The sequence below is a fragment of the Athalia rosae genome, chromosome 1 (assembly GCF_917208135.1).
Source record: "Athalia rosae chromosome 1, iyAthRosa1.1, whole genome shotgun sequence".
Classification (NCBI taxonomy): Eukaryota; Metazoa; Arthropoda; class Insecta; order Hymenoptera; family Athaliidae; genus Athalia; species Athalia rosae.
The window spans coordinates 28793571-28818732 of NC_064026.1; the positions used below are offsets into that span (position 1 = coordinate 28793571).

Here is a 25162-nt window from a genome sequence, read left to right on the forward strand (position 1 = left end):
TAAAAAGTTACTCGTAAGTTTCTACAGAATATATCAAAGATACGAAATAAAACTAAAATCTTCGTGACAATGAATAATATTTAATATGAATATTTGGCCAATATCGGGTATGCATTTGCATCGCAAAAGTATGGTATTTTACGAAGAAGCACAAGGGGAGAATAAATGAATAATATTTCTCTACTCTCTCTGTTCTCTACTTTCAGTGAGTTAGTGCAGATTTGCGAAGCAGTCGAGCCATGCGAGAGTTTGTCCCCTGTTTGAACTACAAAGTTCTGCAAGCTTACGCCCTCTCACCGAAGGTGCCGACCAGTAGGGGAAACTAGTAGTGGTTGATTGAAGCCATCGGTCGACTTGGGGTAGCATACCGACCGCAGTTAATAAACCAACCGGTCACAACGAAGGAATTGATAGAGAATCGGGAAGAGAGAACTTTGCTAAAACTTGGGTGCTTCTACGTTGATGAGTTTACTTGATTACTTCAAACGAAAGAGAAATGGAATTTACTAAATTGATCAATTCTGTTATTCCGACAAAATTAATAACAAATTTGCTACTACGTTGAAAATGCTAGATTTCATTCCTGATTCTCATGGCAAGATTAAGATTATGCTAGACACCACCGTTCGAATGATGAAACTTTTTTACCAACCAGTGATCAACAGTGATTCATTTCATATTCATGGCCAATGGTCGTTCTGCGTACTCTTCGTTGATTCAATTCGTTGATTCAAACCAGAGTAGAAATGAATATCGACAATGATTGGTTTAGTTCTAACCAATCATTGTTTCTCGTTTCGGGAGAGACGATATCCGGTTCCAAGTAACTTCCGGATTCTTGTCCTGATGTATTTGTACGTCGACTACATATGAATGCTAGAATCAAGGGTGAAAAAATGGATAAATTAAATTGAATGAATATCAGCGGATATGCAGAAACGTTGTTTTATTGCGATAATTCCTCTTTTATACTTAATGATTGTAGTTTACAATTGACATTATACTAGATCATCTATAATGAACAACACTCTGTAATAATCATAATAATGATAATGAACATAGACTTTCAACTCATATAGGTATATATATTTAGCTTGAGAAAAGAAAGTGTAATAGTCACATATTACGCTTTTTTTAATCGCTAATAATTTGTAAATACATATTCTAATAGACTCTGAATAGATACAACCCACGTTGTCTATGCTTCTTTTTTTCAACAAAAACAGTTTTTTTTTTCTTTTTCTCATCAATAATAAATATAACATCCTCTTATTTTTTGCCAAGGTATATAAACGATGCCTTGACTGTCTTTGAATCTGATATACCAATTTTTTAATTATTTTTTTTAGTACTCTTTACAGCTACAAATGCACAGTATAGACACATTAATTCAGGTAATTCAGATTGATTTCACGTATGTATATAAGTCTCACAAACTATATGTATATATGTATAGCGTATACGAAACTTATTAGTTGTGTAGAAATAGAAACGATCTGTTACAGAAAACGTACAGGTACGAATAAATACTATTATGGACTATTATTGGTCTGTGAATTTCTCAGATCTTCTGTTGACTTTGTAAGAATGTTTATTTCGGTTGATGTGATCAGAGAAATATTTGATAACGCTCCTAACGATCTATCGCCGGAATCACTGCGCTCCAGCAGCTGATGGTCATTTAATTTATCCTTTTCGCCGCTCTGTGGATCAGTGTCGTCTACGTAAACTTTGACATCTTTTTCCACATTTGAAGAATTATTCACCTCGTTCTCATCCCTTGCATAAATATGATTAAAACTGTTTGTATGTGATACGTATCCACCCGCCGCTCCGCCTCCGCCATTTCCTCTGCCATTGAAATTATTACATTTTAATTTGGACGGTCTTCTTTCATTTATTATCGACTGTACATCCAAATCGAGATCCACCGTCGATTTTTCTTCTTTCATAACTATTTCTGGTTTATTTTTGGGCAAATAATTATTGCCATAAGCGTTGACTGCTGGTAGCGTAAGATTCGGTAATTTGCAGCTAATACTTGTGTCCGAGGATTGTGAATCGTTTGATTTTCTATGCTTTGAAAGATACTCACTATTACGTAAAAGATAGCTAGAACACTTGGGTATCAGATGAGCGTTTGATTCACCCGAATTAATATTCATCGGTGGCCTTCTTTGATTTGAGTCATTTGACGTGTTATTCACTGTTAGGTAACACTTGTCTTCAACATCGGGAATCACCGGCGGATGAAGATATTTTGTACTTCCGGTATTCGGAGAATGATGCTGTGATATTATACGCGGTACGCTTAAATTACTAGCAGGTTTTATGACCTCTGCAACTTCGAAATGAATCGGCGCCGAGGACATCATACTTGTTGGAATCAAAGCGGTACGTTGATGAGTGTGAAACGTCTGTCTACGTTTCATTTTATATTTAAATGGCCGCGTCGACCGGCAGCTCGATCCTCTTCGCTCGTTGAACGTTATCGATAAGTCTGCAATTATGGATAGAAACCGGAATTATAGGAACAGTCTTTGTTGTAACGACGCCGAGTGAAAATTTTGAAAACTCACCTTCTTTATTATTATCTTTTTCCGCAGGTGGATTATACGTGAAATTAGCGGGTAACGATCGGACCTTTGATAATCCTGGTCTGGTGTTCAAAATTTCGTCATTCACCTCCTCCTCTTCTAATAGTTCTTCCTGTTCTGCGGCTAATTCTCTCTCCAGTTGAGTTTCCATATCCAGTTCATCCTCCATCTGCGATAATAATTTTTATTTTGGTACGAACGACGTCGGGATGAAATTCGCATATCTAAAATACCATTACCTGTTTGTGACTTTCTTCCAAATGTTTCATAAGAACAGCCACTACAACGTTTACAAGAACGAACTGAGCCATGAGAACAAAAATGACAAAAAATATTGGCGCGATTATGGTGCTGACACAACAATTTTTAACACAGTCAGTCGCATCGTCGCAGTCGTCTCTTAGGGTGTCTTTCATAATTCCATTCCAGTTATCACCCGTTGCTACTCTGAATAGAGTTAAAAATGCCATTCCAAAATTGCTGAAATGGGCATGCTCGCCTAATCCTTGACAAGGCATATCGTCGCTGCATTCTGTAGACACGTTAATTTTCGGTTAATTGCAATGGCATAAGAGAGGATGATAATATTTAAAATATATTTATTTACCTAATCGACCGAATAACTCAACTCCCAACGCTGCGAAAATAAAAAATAACAAAAAGAAGAGCAAACCCAGATTTCCAACTTGGGGCAATGCTTGCATCACTGTGTCCAGTAGTGCGCGTATGCCTTTCGCCATTTTGAGTAATTTCAGAACTGCAGATTGAAAAAGATCATTTAGACAAGAATGAAATTCGCTGACAAAATGTAACTCACCTCTAGCGATTCGTAGTACCCGCATAACACGGATTATTGTTGGATTTATTGGTATTATTTTAGATTCTAATTCTTCGAGAACTATCCCTACTATAGACAATATAACTATCGCGACATCCAATTGATTCCACCTGAAACAGAAAATAGAATCCATTCGTGGTTGTCGTTTTAATAATTACGCCAATTAAAATACAATATTTTGATAAATACTTGTCTTTCAGGTAAAGATGTAGACCAAGGGCCAAGAGTTTCATAAAAGATTCCAAAATAAATACGGCAGTAAAGAAGTAGTTGAATATTTTTAAGGCATAAGTAAGGGCTTTTGGCATCATGTAGAATTCCATAGCCATAGTCACAACATTAAGACCGATTACAGCGGCAATTGCTAAGTCAAAGTATTTCGACGTCACTACGTTATGGACAAACAGTCGAGACTTTGAGTAATTCGTATAATAAGGTGGCTCGTGCATTTCTGAAAGCGAAAAGAATACTTTAGATAGGAAATTATTAGAATCTAATCGTAAAATATATATCTCTATACACGGCTACGTACTGCGCCTTTTCTTTTCCATTTGAAGAGCACGTTTCGCAGCCCTTCTGACACGCTCTTCTTTTTCTTGTTCTTCGCGGCATCTGTGGAAGTTTTCGACGACAACCCCAACGAACATATTGAGCACGAAGAAACCGACGAGTAGGATGAAGGCGATGAAATATAGCAGTCGCCATTCAGAAAAATTTTCAATCGGCTATAAATAACGAAATTATGATAATTTGGAATTTTTCTTCCTAATTTTATGAAATTGTTCGACAATTTGAGAGAAAAAAAATGTCACCTGTTGATCGACACCAACGGCGTCTAGTCCAGTGTACATTATATTAACCCATCCGTCGCGCGATGATAACACAAAAAGCGACATCAGTGCTTTTCCAAGATCGTCAAAATTGTATTTACGATTAACCCATGCGTTTCGTTTGTCAGCCAAACAGTCAGTTTTATTACGAACATTTTTTATATTTGGTCCTTCGCAGTAATAAAATGCACCTTTGAATAATTGTACACCTAATATGCCAAATATTATGAAAAATGTACAACAAATTAAAACAATATTTCCGATTGGTCTCAAAGAAGACAGCAACGTTTGAACTACTAGTTTCAAACCAGGTGCTCGGTTTATAACTCGCAGAGGCCGCAAAGACCTCAACAATCGGAATACCTGAAAAAATGAGTGAGTTTTAGAAATCCATCAAGATTGATTACCATTGAAATAAATAATAAGCGAAGTTTGAAATATCGCTACACACCCTCAAGATGCCGAATATTCTTGGGCTACTTTCCGATATCAAAGACATGAGTAGATCTACTATTGAAATAATGACGAGCGATCCGTCCATTATATTCCAGCCTGATGTAAAGTAAGCATCAAAACCATAAAGCATACCAGATGCGACGACCTGAAAACCAGGTAATTTCGTTAATTTTAATTAAGTAAGCACTTTCGTATTGTGCGACAGAATTTACCTTTACGAACATCTCCGCTGCGAATACAACTGTGAATACGTAGTTGGCTGAGGATAAAAAAAGCCGTTCACCGCTATCCGGAGGTATATTTGGTCGTTCCATTGCCAAAGTTATGCAATTTAATCCTATGAAAAGTAGGACCATATTGTCGAACCATTTCTGCTCTACAAACCAACGGCAAAACACTCGGAACCTGTGCGAAAATTCGAGAAACTCACATACAAATAATGTAAATTTTTATTTTCACATGTGATTACCTGTTGTGTGGTGGAAAAAGATACAAAGAAAAATCGTCTCTTTCCTTCAGACAACCCTTTGGTTCGAAAAACATGAATATCTTCATGGTGCTCCCATTCCCGTTGGATTGTGAAGCTTGTTCATCTTGTTGCGAATCATGATCTTCCGTTAGTTGTTTTATCTGTGGCAACGGCCTGGCTTCGATTGTCAAATTATTGATTGTTCTCGCTCCCGAGTTTAATGAATTTTCATCCAATGGGACCTTCTGTGCTTGCAAATGATCGTAACTGCACAACGAATTTTGACGAGATAAATCTCCGATCCACCTCATCTAAAATTCAGAAAATCGAGACGAAATGATTGTGGATTTTTTTCAAGTATGAAAATGATAAAACGTTCGGAAATTTTTCTCACGTTTGAGGTCGTGTAGTGTGTTATCGATGAGCTACGACTTTTCATCGAATTATTTGGACTAATACTACGATTGTTAGCGATCAATGTACGATTATTAGGTGTATCACATTGCGTATCGTTTCTTATAGATCCATAAAGATATCCTCCATTGCAATTAACATAATCACCGCAATTTCTACAAGAAAACAAAGTTCGGATATTGTTAATAAAAACTGGCGATGAATTCTGCATTAACAAGAACTTACATGGAACTTGATCTAACGCTGTTTCTCCCGTTATTAAGAACTATCGTTTGCTGGCTATCTTCGTCACATTGACTTTTTTTTCGCCTCAAAGATGGTCTGGATAAACGCCAAGAATACCCTCTCTGTATTCGTTGATTGCTGTAAGGAACAGTCCGTTAGTATAACTAATAAATTTCGATTACCAATTTCAAGCCAATCATACCTTGAGCTGCAATCCCTAGGGGTTGATGGATTAATAACAGCGACGAGACTAATCCGTCTAGCAAATTGATTTGGGTCCAAATTATTTGTAGCAAATTTATTATCCGTTGGTTTGAGTAAGCCTGGTATACTGCATTGACTCTGTGGATGAAATTACTGGCTTAAGGAAGTGGCGAACAATAAAATAAACTCAAACAAATACTAGGAATAAATAGAAACACGTACAGCAGATCGATCGATTGATTCGATCGAACGACTTGGATTTGGTCGGCAGCTGAATTCTCTATATCCAGTGTCCAATGTTGTGTTTGGAGAATCTTGCGGGGTGGCAGCTGTATGAGTGATCACAGGTGGTTGAATTCCCATCATTTTACTTTCTTTTTGAATATTGCATTTCGGCTCGTTAATCGGATGCCTCCAAATAGTAGTAGTGTTCTGCTTATCTCTGGTGCAGTTGTCTTTGCATTTTCTCAACTCTTCGACGCTTTGCCAAGAATTCTTTTGATCCTGGCGAAAAATAATTTATGAGATAGTACCGGTATCAAAAAATTGACGATTCGCTTTCACACCTGAGTGTAAGTATCGCTGTCGGAAACGGAATGAGATTGGGAAGCTCTCAAGGAATCACCGTCACTGCTTATTCGAGCTTCGTTCGCTTTGGCATTTTCTCGTTGCTCTCGTTCTCGTCGTTCATGCCTCTAGAATATACAGCCTCGATAAAAATTTCCGTCTCATCTCAACAATTAGATTCGCCAATGTATTTTTTACCTCAGAAGAAAATCCCTCTACCAGAATAGCGACCAACAAATTAAACAGGACATAATTTCCAAAGGTCATCAGAGCCACAAAGTACAGAGCCGCCCAATGCGAGGTCTTCTGCATTCCGTTGAATAAAACAACGTTCCAATCTTCTTGAGTTAAAATCTGCGAAACGAAAAAGAGAAACAGAAAAATGTATGCAATTATTTCATAGCTGAAATCTGAAATACTTATGAAAAAATAAATATTTATATCAGTAAAAATTTCAATGTTTCATCGATGATTAAGCAGGATGTATGGATTAGTAATATACCTTTAACGCTAATAGTTCTAATGGAACATTGGTACCTGGAAAACAGTAACAGTTGCCCAGAGGATGTCGTTGAAGTGTTTACGATCACAGCGACATTTTGGGTGGCGTGTTACCACCTCGATACAGGTGCAGGGCCGACTCCGGTCCACCCACATGCAAAACTTACCCCCGAACAGGTACATCCCTAGGATGCTGCAACCGAGACAATCCCTTGGCCTAAAGTTCCGTAAACATTGGCAAATCCACAAGAATACGAGCGTCTCCAAATTTTCACTCAAACTTCCGCCCGCTTCTACTTGTAATTATAATGTACTTGAAATTCTACGCGCGATCATGATATTATTTAGGAATCCAACATGGAACAAAAACTGGATAATCAAATACGGAGACGCTCGTTTCTGTATTAACAATAAGCGAAATATCTAGTATATGTATATATATATAATACAAATAGCAATAATGATTTCACTTATGAAGCTGCATATTTGTGTTGTCAGAGTCACATTCTGCATATTTAATTGATATGATATATGATATTATGTGAAAGATATAAAGCAAGACAGTTTTGCGATTATATATATAGAAAATACATAGAATTTTTGTTTTTAATGATTACATTAAGTAATATATATATGTTATTAACATTACTGCAGGAATTTAGCCGCTAAAATCACCCTAATGATACAGCCTAATTCAGTATATATGAATAATATATTTAATGTTACGTGCAGATAAAAAAAATTCTTTGACTTGTTTTTCTTAAACGGTTCTTTTTTCTTTTACATGAAGTATACTTGATATGATTAACTGCAGGAAGAATTCTACTAGGTGAATTGTAAAATATTTTGCCAATAAAATGCTGTATAAGTTTATACTTATGTCAAACACGATTTGACAAAAGAATTAAATTAAAAGCAAAAATAAGATTAACAGACAATTATTCACCACACAATTTTGATGGAATATGTCGCGGTGAATGAAATATCATTTTTTTTCATATTGGTATGTATCACGCTTCCAGATATAAAATTGCCAGATAACCGTTCAAATATATAGTTTTCTCTTTTTGCATTAACCACATCTTTTGTGTCCAATTATTTTCTTCCGTTTTACTTGTTTTTCTCATTTTTATCATGACCAGTATAGGAAATTTCTATTTCAAAGAGAGTTCTTTTTCATTTTTCTTTCATTGTGATAAATCACTAAACAACGTTCGATTATTTTATACCAGTCATGCCATATATACATGTGATTGACGATAAAAAAGGTATATTCACATTTTGAGTATAGGTATTTATATAATTGTGGGGGAGAAATATGTTATATATACTATATACAATATGCATATAATATTATTGTTGGTATATATGATGTGTTGTCTTGAATTATTTGGGATGGGATTATATACTGTAAATATATATATACATAGGTATGCGTATACCGAGAGATGGTATAACACACTAATTGAAGGTATACCTATAGAGATAGAAAATAAAAATTAGGGTATGAAGAATATATGAATGCAGTTTGTACTCGTCATTCCCTATTTAAGATTAGATTATAGGTATATTCATTACCAGAAACAGACTTTGTAAAGAGAAATATTTCTGTTAATGTATATTGATTGAAGAAGTTATACGAAATTAAACATGGATAATGAAGAAATGGAATTACTATCAACTGGGTTGACATGCCAGAAAACTGATAAAAAATATAACGAAGTATTGTGTAAATTTTTTTTTACTTGGAGTAATCAAATTTTCTTAATATAATGTAGAGAGATAAAAACAACTATTTAAAATCAAATGCCAGATTGTAATTGAAAGAAAAAAGAGGGAAAAAAATGGAAAACAACGGAAATTAGAGAAGAAAAAACTATTCACAACACACACATCTTTTGAGAGAATAAAAATGAAATAATCAATCCATCATATAATATATCTAAAAGCAACTACACAAGATTCTCGTGCTGTTTTAATCGAGTAATTTTATTCGTGTGCATGTTTGTTGTCGATGTGTAGAATTGTGATTTACCGAAACCGTGAGGTGGTTTAATTATGTTCGATAACTGAAACTTTCGAAAATTTCGTTTTTTCCTTTTTTTTACCATGGGAATAAGAATCAAATACGAAAACAAATAAATCAATTAATAAGAAAACGAATAATTATTATAGTCTGATTTTTTCAACAGTGTGATCATTGAATGTGTGTGAAAAAATGGATGGATATGTTATGTGATAAATACATATATCGCAATCACTGACAATGAGTCAACATTATGTATAATATTGAAATGCAGCATATAATAAATAATCAATTATTGAATATCAAGCAAGGCAAACACCTATGCAGCTTCCAACTTTTTGAAATCCACGTAACGTGTGCGTATATTATACGTAACTATACATATACATGCCTTTTGTACAGAGATACAAAGAACTTGGAATAAAATTTTTTGAACGAAGAAAGTTTTCAAGATGAGAAGCTGGATTTGGTATGTAATGAAATAACAAGAATATGGTATGAATGTACGTATGGTAACATTGAAAATGTGAAAAAGCATACTAAAATAAATGTGTACTCACCATCCAGGAGTAACGTATACAACAAATCACATATAGAAAATTAGAACATACATGTCTGTTGAAAAAAAAAATTCATCTAATAATGCGTTATTTACATATGTATATACAGCAATTCATTTTTCTTTTCCTTCTTATCAATTCTCAAAATATTCAAAACTTAAAAATTAAGACTTGCATTCAAGCTAAGTTGGATTAAATTTTAATTTGACGAAAGTTTTGAGGCAAGAAAATTTACATCGACTGTCATAAATTTCGTTGACACAGTTATGTAAGTACAAAGCTAAAAAAAAATCTCTAAATACATTATTCTACTCACTAATCTACATAGAGTGACATGCTTTATGAGAGAGCAGAAATAGACGAAAGCGAAAAGATACATTAATTTGTCCTTATCTTTTTTTTTCGATTCCCTTTTATTTAATTGCGTTAACATGCTAAGCGTATACGTTACCTTGATTGTTTTTTGGAATTTGACAAATCATAAGATATATGCAGTGCTGTACCGAGTTTAGCTTTTTGTTTTTAATTAAATATATTATATTAAATATGTAATATAATGCTAGCCCCTAAGCTGAAAAATATCCTGTACCTGAAATACTGTGACAATTGCCCAGAGTAATGAGTCAAAGTTTTTTCTATCACATTCGACTTCGGTGCTGCCTTTCATGGTTTCACAGAATTTGCAACCGAAGAGGTTCATCCCAAGAATACTATAACACAATGGAAATGTGTGATATATATTTTCTTGCTCCATACGTAGGTATATAAGAAGAAAAAAAATCATTATTTTGAATTACCAGAGTTAGAAAGAAAAAAAAATTATGTAAAAGAATCCTAACAATATTTTTTTAACGTACACTGTGTATTTACACGTTATTGGAGCACTCGTGTGATTTATATAGAAATATGCCTATACAACGTGCAATTTCTAAGTTTTTATCATCATTATTATTGTTATTGTGTTTGCTATCGTCAATATCATCATTGCATCATAACGAACCTTGTACATGTGTTATATTTACAATATAGACAGAAACTCTCTTTGATAATAAAATTCTTCAATTTAAAATGTTCTACTCTATGATCGATCCTTTGTTTAATTTAATTTATACATATATCACCTTACTAAATTTCTTTTCATTCCTGAGCTCTTGGAGAAAACTCGGCAAGCGTTCCCAGAAAATGTAAAACTTTCAGATCACGTCGCGTTTGGTATATATCTTAAATGGTTCGAAACTGATTTATATTTATATCCATAGTTGAATTTTTTTTACGAACAAAAAGATGTCTAAACGTTTACTAAACTTTTTTGGTAAGCGATATAAATTCCTGTATAAATCGGTAACCATATAAAATAAGCACGCACTGAGGCGTTTGGTTTTTCATCCTTTTTGCATAGATAGCATATATACGTATATGAAAGTGACAGAGGAAGATTGAAATTGAGTGTGTATAGCAGTTTTCAAACTTGTCACTAGACATTTCCAGCATAAAAGCACCATGCACACATGTAATATTGAAAATAAATATATATAATATGTATATATATGTAGTAATATATATTTGATGCCTTAAGCCGCGAATAGCAAAGAGCCATCGCAGATGTGCCAACAACATCGTCATTACCATTATACATGTCATGTCAAAGTAAATTATATAGGCATTATTGCAATAATAATAAATATGTAACTGCCACGCCATAAAACTTATATTCGTTTGAAATTATTTGCATAATCTCTATCATATATAGTTTCTAAAATAGTATAATAATAATCAATATTCACTTCATACGACATTTAAATAATCATTTTGCACTCCTCATAGTAAAGAAATTGTAAAGGAAAATGAGAATAATTAGAGAATGAAAACAATAAAATAAAGAAAAAACATAAACCAATAGAGATAGCAAATGTAATATACAATATGTATATATATAAATGAAGAGAAAAGATAAATTTGAGCAATTTAACAATCTAGACTCTTTTGACCAACAACATATATGAGGATCAGGATCAATGGAAGGTTTTGAAGATTGATCTATTATACCTTTACCTCTGACACATATTTCAATAATCCTTTTCCATATACCAATTTTACCTACGCATATTATATTCATGTATGAATGATAAAAATTTATGAGACTTACCTGAATATAAAGATGAAAAGTATTAAAAGGGAAAAAAATATGGCAACGTTATCCATCGTACGGAGCATTACGAACAGTTGTCGTCTAAGATTTGGCAAAAATCGTACAAGTTTCAAAATTCGTAGCAGTCGAAATGTACGGAGGACGCTCAAGCCAGAATTTCCTTCTCTCTCGCCGTAATACGTTTGGCAGAGTTCTACGACACTGTTCAGATAAACAGAACGAGAAAAAAAATATTTTTTAATCCTCAATTAGTATTTTTATCGCATTTAAATAGATATTGATCACCTCAGTACGACGACGACACCGTCAAATAAATTAAATCCGTTACTAACGTATCCAAAAGGTCCTTCTGCTATCATTTTCAAAAGCATTTCTACCGCGAATACAGCGGAAAATACTATGTTACTTATTTCAACTATTATAGTCAATTCTTCCGGCTGAAATTATTGTGTCAGATTATTTCGGAATACTTGAAAAGCGTGATATGATTGTTCATTGTTTCTTTCATTTTTGATTTTTATTGGCAATACCTGATTATGATATTCGATGCCCATGCTCAGTGTGTTAATGAGAATGGCCAATAAAATTCCACGTTGAAAATATCTATGTTCGACTAATTTTTTAACCCAAAGTTGAAGACATCGAACAACACATATGCAACAGTTTCCCGTAGATTCGATGACTTTTCTCGCTTGGGATTTTTGCCATTTATTATCATTTTCTTCAGTCAAAGGTTGCTCGTTTTGTATATCACAACAGGAACAGTTATCTGCGTCAGGGTTTAGCCATTGCGTCGGATCGTTCATCACCACATGTCGGTCTGTTATACCTGAAAAATTATTCGTCGCTCAAAATGACATTTTCCCCGCGATAATATCGTTACCTTTCGTCAAAGAAGTCAGGAAAGAATCCAAAGCAAGCTGACCAGTCGGAAGAGCAGCGCTGAGGGCACCGCTGAGAGCAAGTAATTCCTGGCAGGTCATTGCTTCGTTTCGTTCCAAGTCACTTTGAATCTGGAAGCAGCGTGGTAATATCCCGTTTAACAATAGGTCCGTACCATAATTAAGATTGACATTCCGGTGAGATGCACTAACTTGTAAAGTCGACTGAGGCGTTGACCAAACATTTCCATCTCCCGTCTGTGTCATTTTTTCACTTGAACAAATATTTCGCTCTCCCGTAGCTGCGGATCCTGGTAAAGTATCTGCACTTCCGCCGTGGAGTAATACAACATCGTTGAACATAACGCTACTTCGTCTTCTGAAGTTCGTGCACAGTGGACTTGCTAGGGTGTTGCTCGTCTGGAACCGATATCCATTTTACGTAATCACTTACAATATTTTACCCTAATGCCGACAAATGATCACCTCTGAAACGACGCTGTTATCGCCAGGATTTGAAATAGATGGTGGATGATAAAGACTCGAACGACAGGGATTTTCCGCTTCGGAAACTTCCGGGCTCGCATGAGGAGCAAGTATTAAACTTCCACTTCTATCAAGAACGACCCTTACGTTACTTGTGACGCCCACTTCGCCGGAAGTAGGTTGTTCTCCGTCATCTGCCGGGGGTCTGTAATGTGGGCATCGCCTGTGATGCTGCCTCTTATCTAAACAAAAGATATTTTAACAATTTATTTTCAGCATTCAATAGCTCCTCCGAAAATCGTCACTATACTATAATTACCCGATGATCTGTTCATCTGAATTGCCACTGTACGCGAAAGGCTTGGACTCTGTTCCCTCAGGAGTTTTTGTTCCCGTTTTTGCTGTCTGCTGTATAAATATAATCGATATTTCTTCATCAATCTACGTTTACTTCGCCGCCACATGTGACCGATGTATCTGCGGAGATTAAGGAATAAAAAAATCGTTGAAATTCCAATGATTAATTGTACTTTATACAATTATACTCACTTTACAATTTCTGCATAACATGTGGTTGGTTCCGAGGTGTTTATCGAAGAAGCTAATGTACTCGTAGAATGAAAACGGGCGCGCTCGAGTCTCATTCGTTCAAGTTCTCGTTTTTTTGTCTCGGAAAATTGCGTCGCTATTACGACAAGGCATAAATTGATCATGAAAAACGATCCGATCTATAAAATAAAACACAAAATTGAATTTTCAAGCTGGAATGTATTATGGCATGTGATGATCAATCGATAGTTATACTTACGACAATCAAAAGGACAAAATATATCCAGTCCCAAAACGAATGTGCGTCTTGTACGTAATACATTATGTCCGTCCATCCTTCCAAGCTGATTACCTGAAATTAACAACGATCATCTTATTTCACCTATTTGTCCAATCGTGACGAAACACTTTCAATACTTACGAGAAAAATTGCTACCCATGCCAGTCCGATATTATCAAAAGAAATAGTCCCTTGGAAAGGATTATTACCTTGTCCTTTACACTCGGTATAATAATAATTCCAATTAACGCACGATGAATTGTCTATGTAAGTTGCATTACTGTTCGGTAACGCTGTGTAATTGCATATTATTTCACCTGTAAAAGTAACAATCTTGTGAATGCATTTTCTGGCTTCACAGACATCAAAATCGACAAAGGAATGAATTCTTACCAAATTTATACGGTGGCAGATTGCTGCAAGAATGCATACCACTTTCATCGGGACGTGAACAGATGTAATCCTGGTCCTGATACTCGAAGTACTTAGATAGATTGCTGCGAATGAGAAGATTAAAAAGTTTTTCTAGGTTTTCCTGGAAGATGACCAAATTTCGTTATCGACGTACCCAGGGTACTTGACGTTTGGAAGGGCACGTCGGAAACAGCGTTGTCTCAATATACCCTCCCACAATTGAACTCCAACAATTCCAAATATAAAAAATACGAAGAAGCATAAAAGAAGAACGTTTCCCAACATGGGTAACGTATCCAGTAATAACATGACGAGTATCCTCATACCTGAAATAAAAGAACACGTAAATTTACCGTTCGGCGAACGAAAAAATTGCTAAGACGAATTTCATCGATCGTTTTAGATAATTCGAGTGTCTAAATTGATGAAGGCTGTGTGATCAGTCGTGAGTTAGTTTTTCTCTTTCAATCTTTTTTTGTATACAAATATGTGTACCGTATATACAACATGGTATAAAAATACATACGACCAGAAGAAACCTACGCGGACCAAGTGTGTAGGTATAGGTACATACATACCTACGTGTAAATGTGAAGAGTTTAAAAGCAACAGAAGTCAATCAGGACTGAACGCACACGACTCATATAAAAATCTATACATGCAACATATATATTTTATACAGATATACACAGGCTTTCCAAAACATTTACGAAGCCGGTTTTTAAATATTATATGTATAAAAAATAGAGATGAAAGAACCAACTGAATTTTCATTACACACGAAGCATGTAGGTTTCATTTACGTATGTATTTTTAAGCAAATTTGACGGATATAAGGTGTCGCAAAAAAAATCACTGTACAACTAAAATGAAAATTTTTCACGTACCTTGAATACGCAAATTTTGTGTACTTACTAGGTATTCTGTTGATGGCTCTCAAGGGTCTGAGTACCCTGATTGTTCGTATCGCAGACAGACTCATATTTTCTACGTGTAAACAATATTCTAAAGCTCTGGGAACGAGAAGTAAAATTAAGAATATATAGTTATAGAAGCGATCCATCAATTGCTTATGATTAATACGAGTTGTATTTCATTTTTGATCAACAGTTGTGAGTAATCCAGAAATTTCCTTACCCCGCTGCTACGATAAAGAAATCCAATCTGTTCCAAGAATCAGCTAAATATGTTCCTTTACCGTAAAGCCCCATGGCAACAATTTTTATCGTCATTTCAAGAGAGAAAAATGCAAAAATAATGTCATCGAACATCTGTGGATTATTAATTTGTCATTAATTCAAGACCACTCCACGAAATTTGTTGAACAAATTTTAAGCCTTGCGTACTTGTAAAATTTTGCAGCGATTTGTCACGCATTGGTCATCCACGCACGGCTGATACATCCCCAACGTTATACAGTTCAAGAGGATCACCATCATGCTCACCCTTTCGAACCACGTAATCATCTTCATAAGAAATTATACCATACACTCATAAACATGCATATATTTTTTTCTATGAAGTTAAAACTTCAGACTTATTTTTGATTTTCTTTACGTCATAAGCTTCTTTTGCTGATATATGAATGTTCGCTGGATATCGCGAAAGTATTTAAATTTGTGAATGAAATACCATGAAAATTCGTAACCATACGACCGATTGTGAGTCTGACTTTATATAGTGTGCCTCGTACTTGTTCGTTATAATTGCGATAATACGACCCGCAGCTATAATTAATTCTCTGTAGCGCTGCACGGGGTTGAATTTGCGGTTCAACAGAGCGTCGGAGAATTCCCCAACGTGCTTTCACTCGAACGTCGTATACGTATAGTATACGTACGGACATACGTGTATAACTCATAGAGGTGCATTTCTCTTTGTGAATGCAAAACTATAATAAACCGATTCAACATTATATTTTTAAGACGTTCGATGCTCACGTCTTACGCATTCCTAAAGAATAAAAATTAGGGCAAAACCGAGCGAAACGGTTCCGGAATCTGGAGCAATCGTGTCGAAAAGTATTTGAAATTTTTACGTTATTCTATTCCAGATTATAGAATAATTGTCGTAGTCACGTATTAGATTTTCACGCCGTATGACGTGTGCTGTAAGTGCATGAGCGTACGTAATATGTCCGATATTAGCTCGGAAGTAAAACTTGTATGTGAATACAATATACATACGTGTTATATCTATCTATAGGTACGCATGACATGTGTTACATGTTGTAGAGAAAAGCTTCTGGTTTTGCTGCACAGCTATCGCTCGAATACGAAATATCGAACTACCAGAAGCACGCGCTCAGCTCTTCACAATTCATACGGATATACCACGTAAATACGTGACGTTTGGAATTTTCATCCCCCAGGTACTCAAGAATCCCTGAATATTTCCTACTCGGCAGAAAATGATGGTATATCTAAAGATGCGAAAGTATACGTGCAGAGTTCGATTTGTGGAAAGAAAATTCACGTCAAAGAATGCGATTGAAATTTTCCGTTCGATCGATCATTGAAAAAGAAAGAGCAGTCCAAACGTTATATACACCTATAGATTGTGGAGTTATAATTTTTTTTCGCAATATAATGATGTTGCGTTATCGGAATTTTCGATCTTTCCATTAGCAGAGTTTATACTGTGAAATTCTGCGGGTATATAGATAAAAAAAAAAAAAGAAGCAATATTCCATCCCGCGCAGTTAAAAATTGGGCATCTGCAAAGAGCACGAGGTCACGAATCAACAGCTTAATCGATCTCGTAAAATCATGTATTCGGAATACTCGCCGCTGACGCTTGAAAGTGAAAATAAATTATTAGATAGGGATAATGTATACATTGAGAGAATTTTTTCGCACGCGACATTCCGCGCATTTTTTAAATTAATTTTCTATGAGTAAACGATGAAGCGGGAATGAAAATTTTGATTCGACGAGCTACTCATATTCTCAGCAATTGCATCCAACGCCGTAAACGATGTAACGATATATTTGTTCGATCGAACCGAATTCTCATTGCATTATTCGATGTTTCGAACAGCATTTAGAAAAAGGATATGGATTTGTGATGAGAGCAAGACACCAATTACGGGGGCGTGTCATTTGGTCTAGGTATCGTAATGCTGTGGGTGCAAATCCTGGATATGGTAAATTGTTTCCCTCGTCATCGTCGTCTTCGTCTTCGTCCTCGTCCTCATCCTCGTCTTCGTCTCCATCTTCGTCTTCTCCATCTTCAAGATCAGTCAACTCGGCAACGTCACTGTCAGAATCCTGACCAATACTTTCGTTGACATTGCCTTTCCCTGCGGAACGATATCGATACCCTTGGGGGTAATGATGTTGCACCGACATAATTATTCGTTATGTCCTAATTATTATTCGTATCTTTTCCACACTGGCGAATTAATCCGCCCCCTCAATGTTATAAAGCGAAATTTCGCTTTCTCTCATATCCCGTTGCACCCTTCATCAAAACGCGATCATGTATTTTTAAAAAAAACCCGATTACTGTTATGGCTGTAATCTTAGATTACGGAGGAGCAAATTTTCTTCTCACGAGATAATTTACCGCATCACCTTTAGTCGCACTTTCACAAAAAAATAATATAATTACACACTTGTTCAAACTTTCGAATACCGTTACGTTATCAACATTTTACTTGTATATCAGGATTTTGAATATCTGACGATCCCGATCATGATTATGGATCAAAATTTTTTTTTCAGAACGGGGTAGTTTTATTACTGAAATTATTTCTCTCTTCGTCGTCTTGCTATTCGCTCATTTTTTCTGATTTTCGGGTAAATCGATTGTTTTTACAAATTTTTTTCAAACTGAAATATATTCGGAGATTGCGAGATGGAAAGGTGCGGAGATAATTTATGACCATCAGATAGACGCATCCCCGTCTCTTATCCTTCGTGTACTGTACGAACTATATCGACGCCTCGACGCCGTGGAACGACGTCGTCGTCGTCGTCAGCGAGCGAAGAAACGTCGAACGTCGAGAGGGTCGACGGCAACGCATGCGCTTATTTTCCCCGTGTACTTTAACGGATATATATACATTATACCTATACATATGTAGGTACGTACATACCTATCTAAATTGAAGATATAGCTAGTAGCATTTTATATTATTTCAAGCTACTCCTTTACCATCCCTGCAGTATGCCGACTGAAGTTCGAAAATCGAATTCGTGGTAGCTTGTGCTTAGATATTTCGTTTCAATTTCACACGTTCGTCATTCACGGGGGTGAAATCTACGAAATTTTTCAAGTGACGAAAGAATCAATTCCTCACTCTCAAATGGAAACAATTTCAACTTTGAAGCATACCGAAAGAAGCGACATCGATTTCAGAGAATAATCCTCCCTTTCAAATAAAAGCGACGTTGAGATTCTGGATTACGATGGAAGAGAAAAACCAAATTTCTTTGATCGTTCTATTACCTACACATATAAAACCAAAACTGATACCGAAATCATTTTCTCATAATGATTTATGTAGTGCGATGATTGCATTGGACTAATTATTTTAACTTAGGCGTAAAACTAAACTTTGAGATATTTCTTCTTTAATTATGTACATACATCATAGATTTACATACAGGCATCACATAGTTCAAAACGAAGGTGGTTGATCTCGATTTTGGATCATTTGTTGGCACCTATATGGATTTATGAATCTCGAAAATACTCGTAGAATATTATGAACATTACCCAGAAGTTTCTAAACTATGAAATTAAAGCTTTTTGTACAATTATAGTTGAGCTTATACACCGCGTATTGTTGATATGAAATTAATTTATTTGATAGTAAAAACTTTTCAGAGAACAGCGCATACCTTTACCAAAGTTACGTCACCCACCGTAATGTTTTACGAAAGCTCGAGGTATATAATATCCTTGAGATACTAATAAACATTTACCCCAACTTTTTGACATGATTTTAACAGACTTAAATGTAGTTCAACTTCTGATGAAATAAGCAGCGCGTTGAAAGGCTAAAAGATCGCAATTTTATTTTGTTCTCATTCCAATAACGTGATCTAATCCTGGAAATTGATCGGTGCTGTTAAGTGTTCGGCAGACTTGTGAGGCAAAAGAAAATGGGCGAATTCAATTATTTCCATAAAACTATGTAAGTGATCCCTGGGTATAACGGTAGGGGAGCAATCAAGAGAACCCTTTCGAGTTCGCGACTATATAGCAGTGTATAGATACACATTTATAACAAGTATTAGGAAGGATTATCGGCACCTCATATTACTACGTCGATACGAGCATCCCCGCCAAAATATTTTCCTAGGTAGTCGTTTAAACAAAATTGTAGCGCATTACAGCGGCTGTTGAAGTACCCTAATTTTAGAAACGTATAAACCACATCTTGACCATGTTCTAATCGCGGTAACGCTACGCCCTGAAAAGCTGACTTTTAAACGTTTTACTTTATATTTGCCCACGTGTTCCATCGATGGTAACGTGGCGGTATGATATACTGCAGTCTCAGAACACTGCCATACTTATAAACTATGTACTATGGACACCAAAATAATTTTACTTTAACTCGCAGACTCATTCTGTAGGGATTGGTTGGCAGGATGTGGAAATATTATTGTACTCAAACGGCCATTAATTCGTTAAAAACTGAATTTTATTTGAACGTAGTACGTCAATCTTTGTATATGTATAATGTTGCGTATATATAATCTAGCTAGATACGGTATTCTCACTTTTCTTTTTATCAAATATACAACTAAACAAGTCTGCAGGTCTTTTCATGCAATACTTATTCATAGTGAATTTTTATTCTTCTCGGTATAAGATTAATATGGCTCTAAAATATGCTATAAAAATGATCAAAAATAAGATATTGCAGAGTAGATTTTACTAAGAATACATGTTCTTATGATATACATCTGGAATATGCTGAGCGGCTGTCGAATAAATTTCAATAATTTATTAAATTTATTAAATTACTGAAATTTATAATTAATTATTGATAAATAATCAAAAACTCTCCCTGCAAAAATTCATTTTTAGAATCATCATGAATTATCGTTGTGATTCTAGTACCTCAAGAAAAACTAACATCTGAGCCCTTTTCCGGCTTAAATTTTTCAAAAATATTAGGGGTGGGTTGGGTAATATCGGACAGCGAGTAGTATTGGCCACATCGAGATTCAACGATTTGTCAATAGATGAAGACACTTAATGGGATTACTTTGATCGATATATGTATGTCGCGCGTGTTTTTTTCGGAGTCCGAAAAGTTGTTTCTTGGGCATTTGTTGATTTCAAAAGTGATGAGTGCGTGTGATAAACAATATTCAAACCGTTACGAGATCTCTATGGTAAGAATTTGTTCTGTAATTTTTGCTACTAATCATTCGGTGATTTGAAAAACAAAAAACTAAGGAGTCAAAATAGTAAGAAGGTCCTGCAACTCGAAAATGAGAAGGGACGCACTGTGGCAAGAAAGTCGAATTCGAAATGCAAAAATACACAGCATAAAGAACTGAACGAAAATGAACGCACTGAGTGTGTAATATGTGGAGAATTTCTCGAAGAACATTAGATTAGGTGTGATTTTTGTCAAGGCTGGGCTCTTGAAGAGTGCGTTCATACGGAGGGTTACCTAACGCAATGTAAGTACGACCAATTTTGTAGAATGTTAGTTTTTTATTACTGTCCGATACTACTCGATTTTCCCCTATGATTCGATCGACAATTCTTAGAAATGTAATAACAGAATAAAAGGTGAATCGAACATCGGCACCTTCGTTTTATATGAAATACGAATATTTTCTCCAAGAATAACAACTATACCTCTGCACCTTTACCATACTATAGTATATTTTTACAACAGAGATAATCAACATCATTCATAAATGTACATAGAATTGAATCAACAATTTCCTGCTGAACTAATTTTTTGCATCAAGAAGCGTAGCAAGTTCATGAGGTTCGGTAACTGGTAGAGAGCAAACGTGACGGTGACATACGTAGACTGTGGCACGATTATTGAGAGATTTCATACTCAGCATGACTTTACTTTTGCTAAATATAACGTTATTGGGATCCTGATGATCGACCAGTAGTAATACCCGCCCAGGGATGAATTTCTCTCGTATAATATTCACAAGGACATTCGTATCGGCAGCATCTTTTCTTCCTACTACGTAGATCTTTAAAATAAAAAATAGAGAAAATGATGGAAATATCTGAAATAACGTTCCAGTGAGAATTTCGAATTCTATCTAAAAAACAAACCTGCGTCATTGAATCGTGGTAATGTAAAAGGGCAGATACTAGCTCTGGAAGTGCAGCTGGGACACGTGTGAGAGATTCTTTGAATGAGATAAGCAGTTGCGAAGCTTTCTCATTGAACTCAGCTCGATCTAAGTAAGAGTATAATCGCAAAAGATTTCCGCATGCTACAGAGTTACTGGATGGTTCTGCTCCATCGTGATCTGAAAATAAATGAATCGCGTGAATGATTTGTCGAGTTTACAATTGCTGCAAAGAATGATTCACAATTTATTGTATTTACCATCCTTAAGCTGCAAAATCGCTGTCTGATCTTCTTTAGTCGTAGCAAAGTACCCTCCAGCTACAGAATCCCAGAATAAATTATCTTGTATCTCCTGCAATTTTTCTGCAAACTCCAACCAGTGCTTATTGAACGTTGCTTCATATAAATCGAGCAATCCTTTGACCATGAATGCATAATCGACGTGAAATCCGTTTATTGGCACACTCCTGAAATTTTAACATATAGGTACTTGAAGTGCAATTCCATTTAGAACTGGAAACGCTTCAAAACCTTACTCACGTTTGAGTGATTGTATCTCCTTCACCATTATAACAACTACGTAACAACAGGCCTTCATTGGCATTGAATAAGTAACGTTCAACGAATATAGCTGCATTTTCGGCAAACTCTACATATTTTTTATTGTTCATGGCAAAACCAGCCCTTGCTAATCCGCTGATCATCAGACCTGAGAATCATTTGTTTGAAATCACAAATTGATGAGATCTAATTTCAATTTCGATTGAATACTTACCATTCCACGATGTGACTATTTTGTCATCCAAATGAGGTCTGGGTCTCTTCAACCTTGCTTGGTAGAGTATTTTGCATGCTTCCTCCAAATATTTGTTCAGATCTGTTGTGCTCAAATTGAAATGTTCAGCAGTTTCAGCTAAACATCCATAAACTATCAATACATTCTGTCTGTTTAGTTCTCCATGAGGATCCTAAAAAGTAGTATGCCAAAAATACGTTTGAAATTCAGCTTTAGTTGAGAACTGACAAAAGTTTGACCCACTTGCGAAACATCCACATTTCCTTCTGGCTTAACGTTAAAATGAAAAGCGAATACATCCGAGAACTCCAGATCTTCTTTCCCTGGAATAGGATTACCAAGAAGATCCTCTATTTCTTGGTGAGTCCAAACGTAAAACGCGCCTTCTTGTTTGCGAGTTGAATCATGAGTGGGTAGTGAATCAGCATCCTCCGCATTAAAAAATCCCCCTTCCTATGAGTAATAGATATTTCTGTTTCGTTCACTCGGTATCTAAATTTGAATTTTTTGCAATGAAATGCAACTCCCGCTTCATGCCTGCTCACCTTATGATACAAATCTCGGGTCACATATTGAACGATATCATCGACAATATTCGAGAAAAACACATCTTTCGTAATCACAAAAGCATCTACATAAGATCTCAAGAGCTGAGCTTGATCATACAACATTTTCTCGAAATGTGGAACATGCCATTTCCGATCAACGGAATACCGTGAAAAACCCTGGAAGTTATAATTGACTAGGTTGACAATTACTTTCATTGAATTGCTCGTTAAATAAAACGATGAACTTCTGTGTGCTCACTTGTCCAATGTGATCGTGGATTCCTCCGTTTGCCATTTTAGTAAGTGTGTGCAGGCACATATTCAAGGCATTCTTACCAGCCTCAGTTGTAGGATCTCTTGCGTATGCGTGAAATAGAAAATCAAAGTTAACTGGCTGAGGAAATTTCGGGGCGTCTGTAAATCCACCGAATTCTTCATCATAGCCGCCTGCTAGTTGCCGGACACAATCTAATCCGCAATCAATCGATGGCACAACTCCTTCCTGTTTGTAAAAATAAACTTGACTAAGAAAAATCCTAATTTGCCACTTCACAGCAAACATACTTTAGGAAGACTCTCCGCAGTGACTGAACGCTTCAATACTTCAAGAATACGGCTTCCGGATTTTAAAACGTCACTTTTGTTCTCGAGCCACTGAAAAAATCGACAAAAAAATTGAAATAAGTACAGTAATCTGAATCAGAGAAAAAATATTCCGAAGCTTAAATATTTACTTTATGCGCAATGCTGGTTAGTATGGTTGGAAAACCTGGTTGTCCATATTTATCAGTAGGGGGAAAATAAGTTCCACCTGTAACAGGGCTTAAATCTGGAGTGAGAAATACACTCATGGGCCATCCACCACGTCCAGATATAGCCTAGAGGAGAATACACAAATAATTATCACATCAATGAATGTTAAGTTTTAGATTTGTGAGAAACTTACTTGAATGAATGTCATGTATATTTTATCAATGTCTGGTCTCTCTTCGCGGTCAACTTTAACATTGACAAAATACCGATTCATAATGCTGGCAATTTCCGGGTTTTCAAATGACTCTCTTTCCATAACATGGCACCAATGACAAGTAGAATAACCCACGGATAAAAATATAAGTTTATCTTCACGTTGAGCTTTTTCAATGGCTTCATTACCCCATGGGTACCACTGTACGGGATTATTTGCATGCTGCAAGAGATATGGAGACTTCTCAAGTGCCAATTTGTTCTGCTTGTTTTCACTAGAAGTCACATCGCCTGCTGTTGTTGATGCCATTTTTATACTGTAAGGAACGAATGAACGTTCTTTATAAATATACCTGCAGAATAGAAAACGAAAAAAAATTAATGAAATTGAAGTTGTTGCATACGTTTTGCATCCATTATATCATCGTGATGGTTAGTATTATTACTATTATTAGCATTGTTTATAGTCCATTGTGTTACTAACCTTCCGTTTGGGTGTTCGTTAACGAGTAACGACTTGAGTTCTTTTGAAAGAAATTGTTTATTTTGGTATTCACATGAAAAACATCGAATCGATGTCCATATTGAACATCTTCTTGGAATCATAACATACATAGATGTGAATAATTATGATTGTCTGTTTGATTAAGATAGATTAATTTCAACTTCAATTATATAACTTTAGTAAAAACTTTAATAGTATTGCAAAAAAAATAGGACACCAGGGTCTCTGTACATGCAGAATTTCAAACATACATATGATTCACATGGTGACATACACACACACATACGAGCTGTAAATAATGCACACTGATTGCACACATAATCAGTGACCGCAAAAAATTTTTGTAACTTTATTTCTATATTGCTTTCCACATTTTGACAGTAAGAGCAAGTGGTTTGACACCTTTTGACGTTTATCTATAGCTGTCTTCCAATTGGCAAGTGCGAGTGCGCACTTGCACTTGTTGGCAATCAAAACGTTGGTAATGATCAAATACCACTACGTATTTTTAACAGAAATTCGAGCAATATTGCTCCTTACTTCGAAAAAATTCTCCCAACATCACGACCTAATCACGACCCGCCAGTAGCGTCTTTACTTTCCA

The 25162-nt window shown here is 35.6% G+C and overlaps 2 protein-coding genes across 5 annotated transcripts; both read right to left on the reverse strand.

The window, feature by feature from the left end:
* Positions 1–929: 929 nt before the first annotated feature.
* LOC105683788 (voltage-dependent T-type calcium channel subunit alpha-1G-like) lies at positions 930–18397 on the reverse strand. 2 transcript variants are annotated; one of them, XM_020851040.2, is made up of 34 exons: positions 17504–18397; positions 15793–15904; positions 15584–15717; positions 15362–15459; positions 14601–14772; positions 14426–14529; positions 14174–14349; positions 14012–14104; positions 13753–13931; positions 13523–13680; positions 13204–13445; positions 12931–13137; positions 12720–12849; positions 12367–12665; positions 12122–12273; positions 11834–12037; positions 7138–7294; positions 6799–6954; positions 6600–6728; positions 6256–6537; positions 6032–6171; positions 5830–5967; positions 5585–5759; positions 5191–5501; positions 4934–5126; positions 4717–4866; positions 4248–4628; positions 3968–4160; positions 3625–3886; positions 3415–3545; positions 3205–3354; positions 2837–3129; positions 2580–2766; positions 930–2500 (listed from the first exon to the last, which is right to left on the reverse strand). In XM_020851040.2, the coding sequence occupies exons 1-34, from the start codon at positions 17794–17796 to the stop codon at positions 1533–1535; spliced, it is 7149 nt and encodes a 2382-aa protein (XP_020706699.2). In that variant the 5' UTR covers positions 17797–18397; the 3' UTR covers positions 930–1532. The 2 variants fall into 2 exon arrangements, with proteins under 2 accessions (XP_020706699.2, XP_012252106.2); XM_012396683.3 differs by lacking the exon at positions 7138–7294 and adding an exon at positions 10277–10397 and having other exon boundaries at positions 17504–18396.
* Positions 18398–20084: 1687 nt separating this feature from the next.
* Positions 20085–25144, reverse strand: LOC105683779 (spermatogenesis-associated protein 20). 3 transcript variants are annotated; one of them, XM_012396659.4, is made up of 13 exons: positions 24961–25144; positions 24538–24690; positions 24034–24406; positions 23822–23965; positions 23652–23741; positions 23347–23589; positions 23085–23264; positions 22783–22992; positions 22519–22711; positions 22284–22452; positions 22002–22210; positions 21722–21921; positions 20085–21636 (listed from the first exon to the last, which is right to left on the reverse strand). In XM_012396659.4, the coding sequence occupies exons 2-13, from the start codon at positions 24666–24668 to the stop codon at positions 21376–21378; spliced, it is 2403 nt and encodes an 800-aa protein (XP_012252082.1). In that variant the 5' UTR covers positions 24669–24690; positions 24961–25144; the 3' UTR covers positions 20085–21375. The 3 variants fall into 3 exon arrangements, with proteins under 3 accessions (XP_012252082.1, XP_048504713.1, XP_020706678.1); XM_048648756.1 differs by having other exon boundaries at positions 24538–24645; positions 24961–25142; XM_020851019.3 differs by having other exon boundaries at positions 25099–25118.
* Positions 25145–25162: the final 18 nt, after the last annotated feature.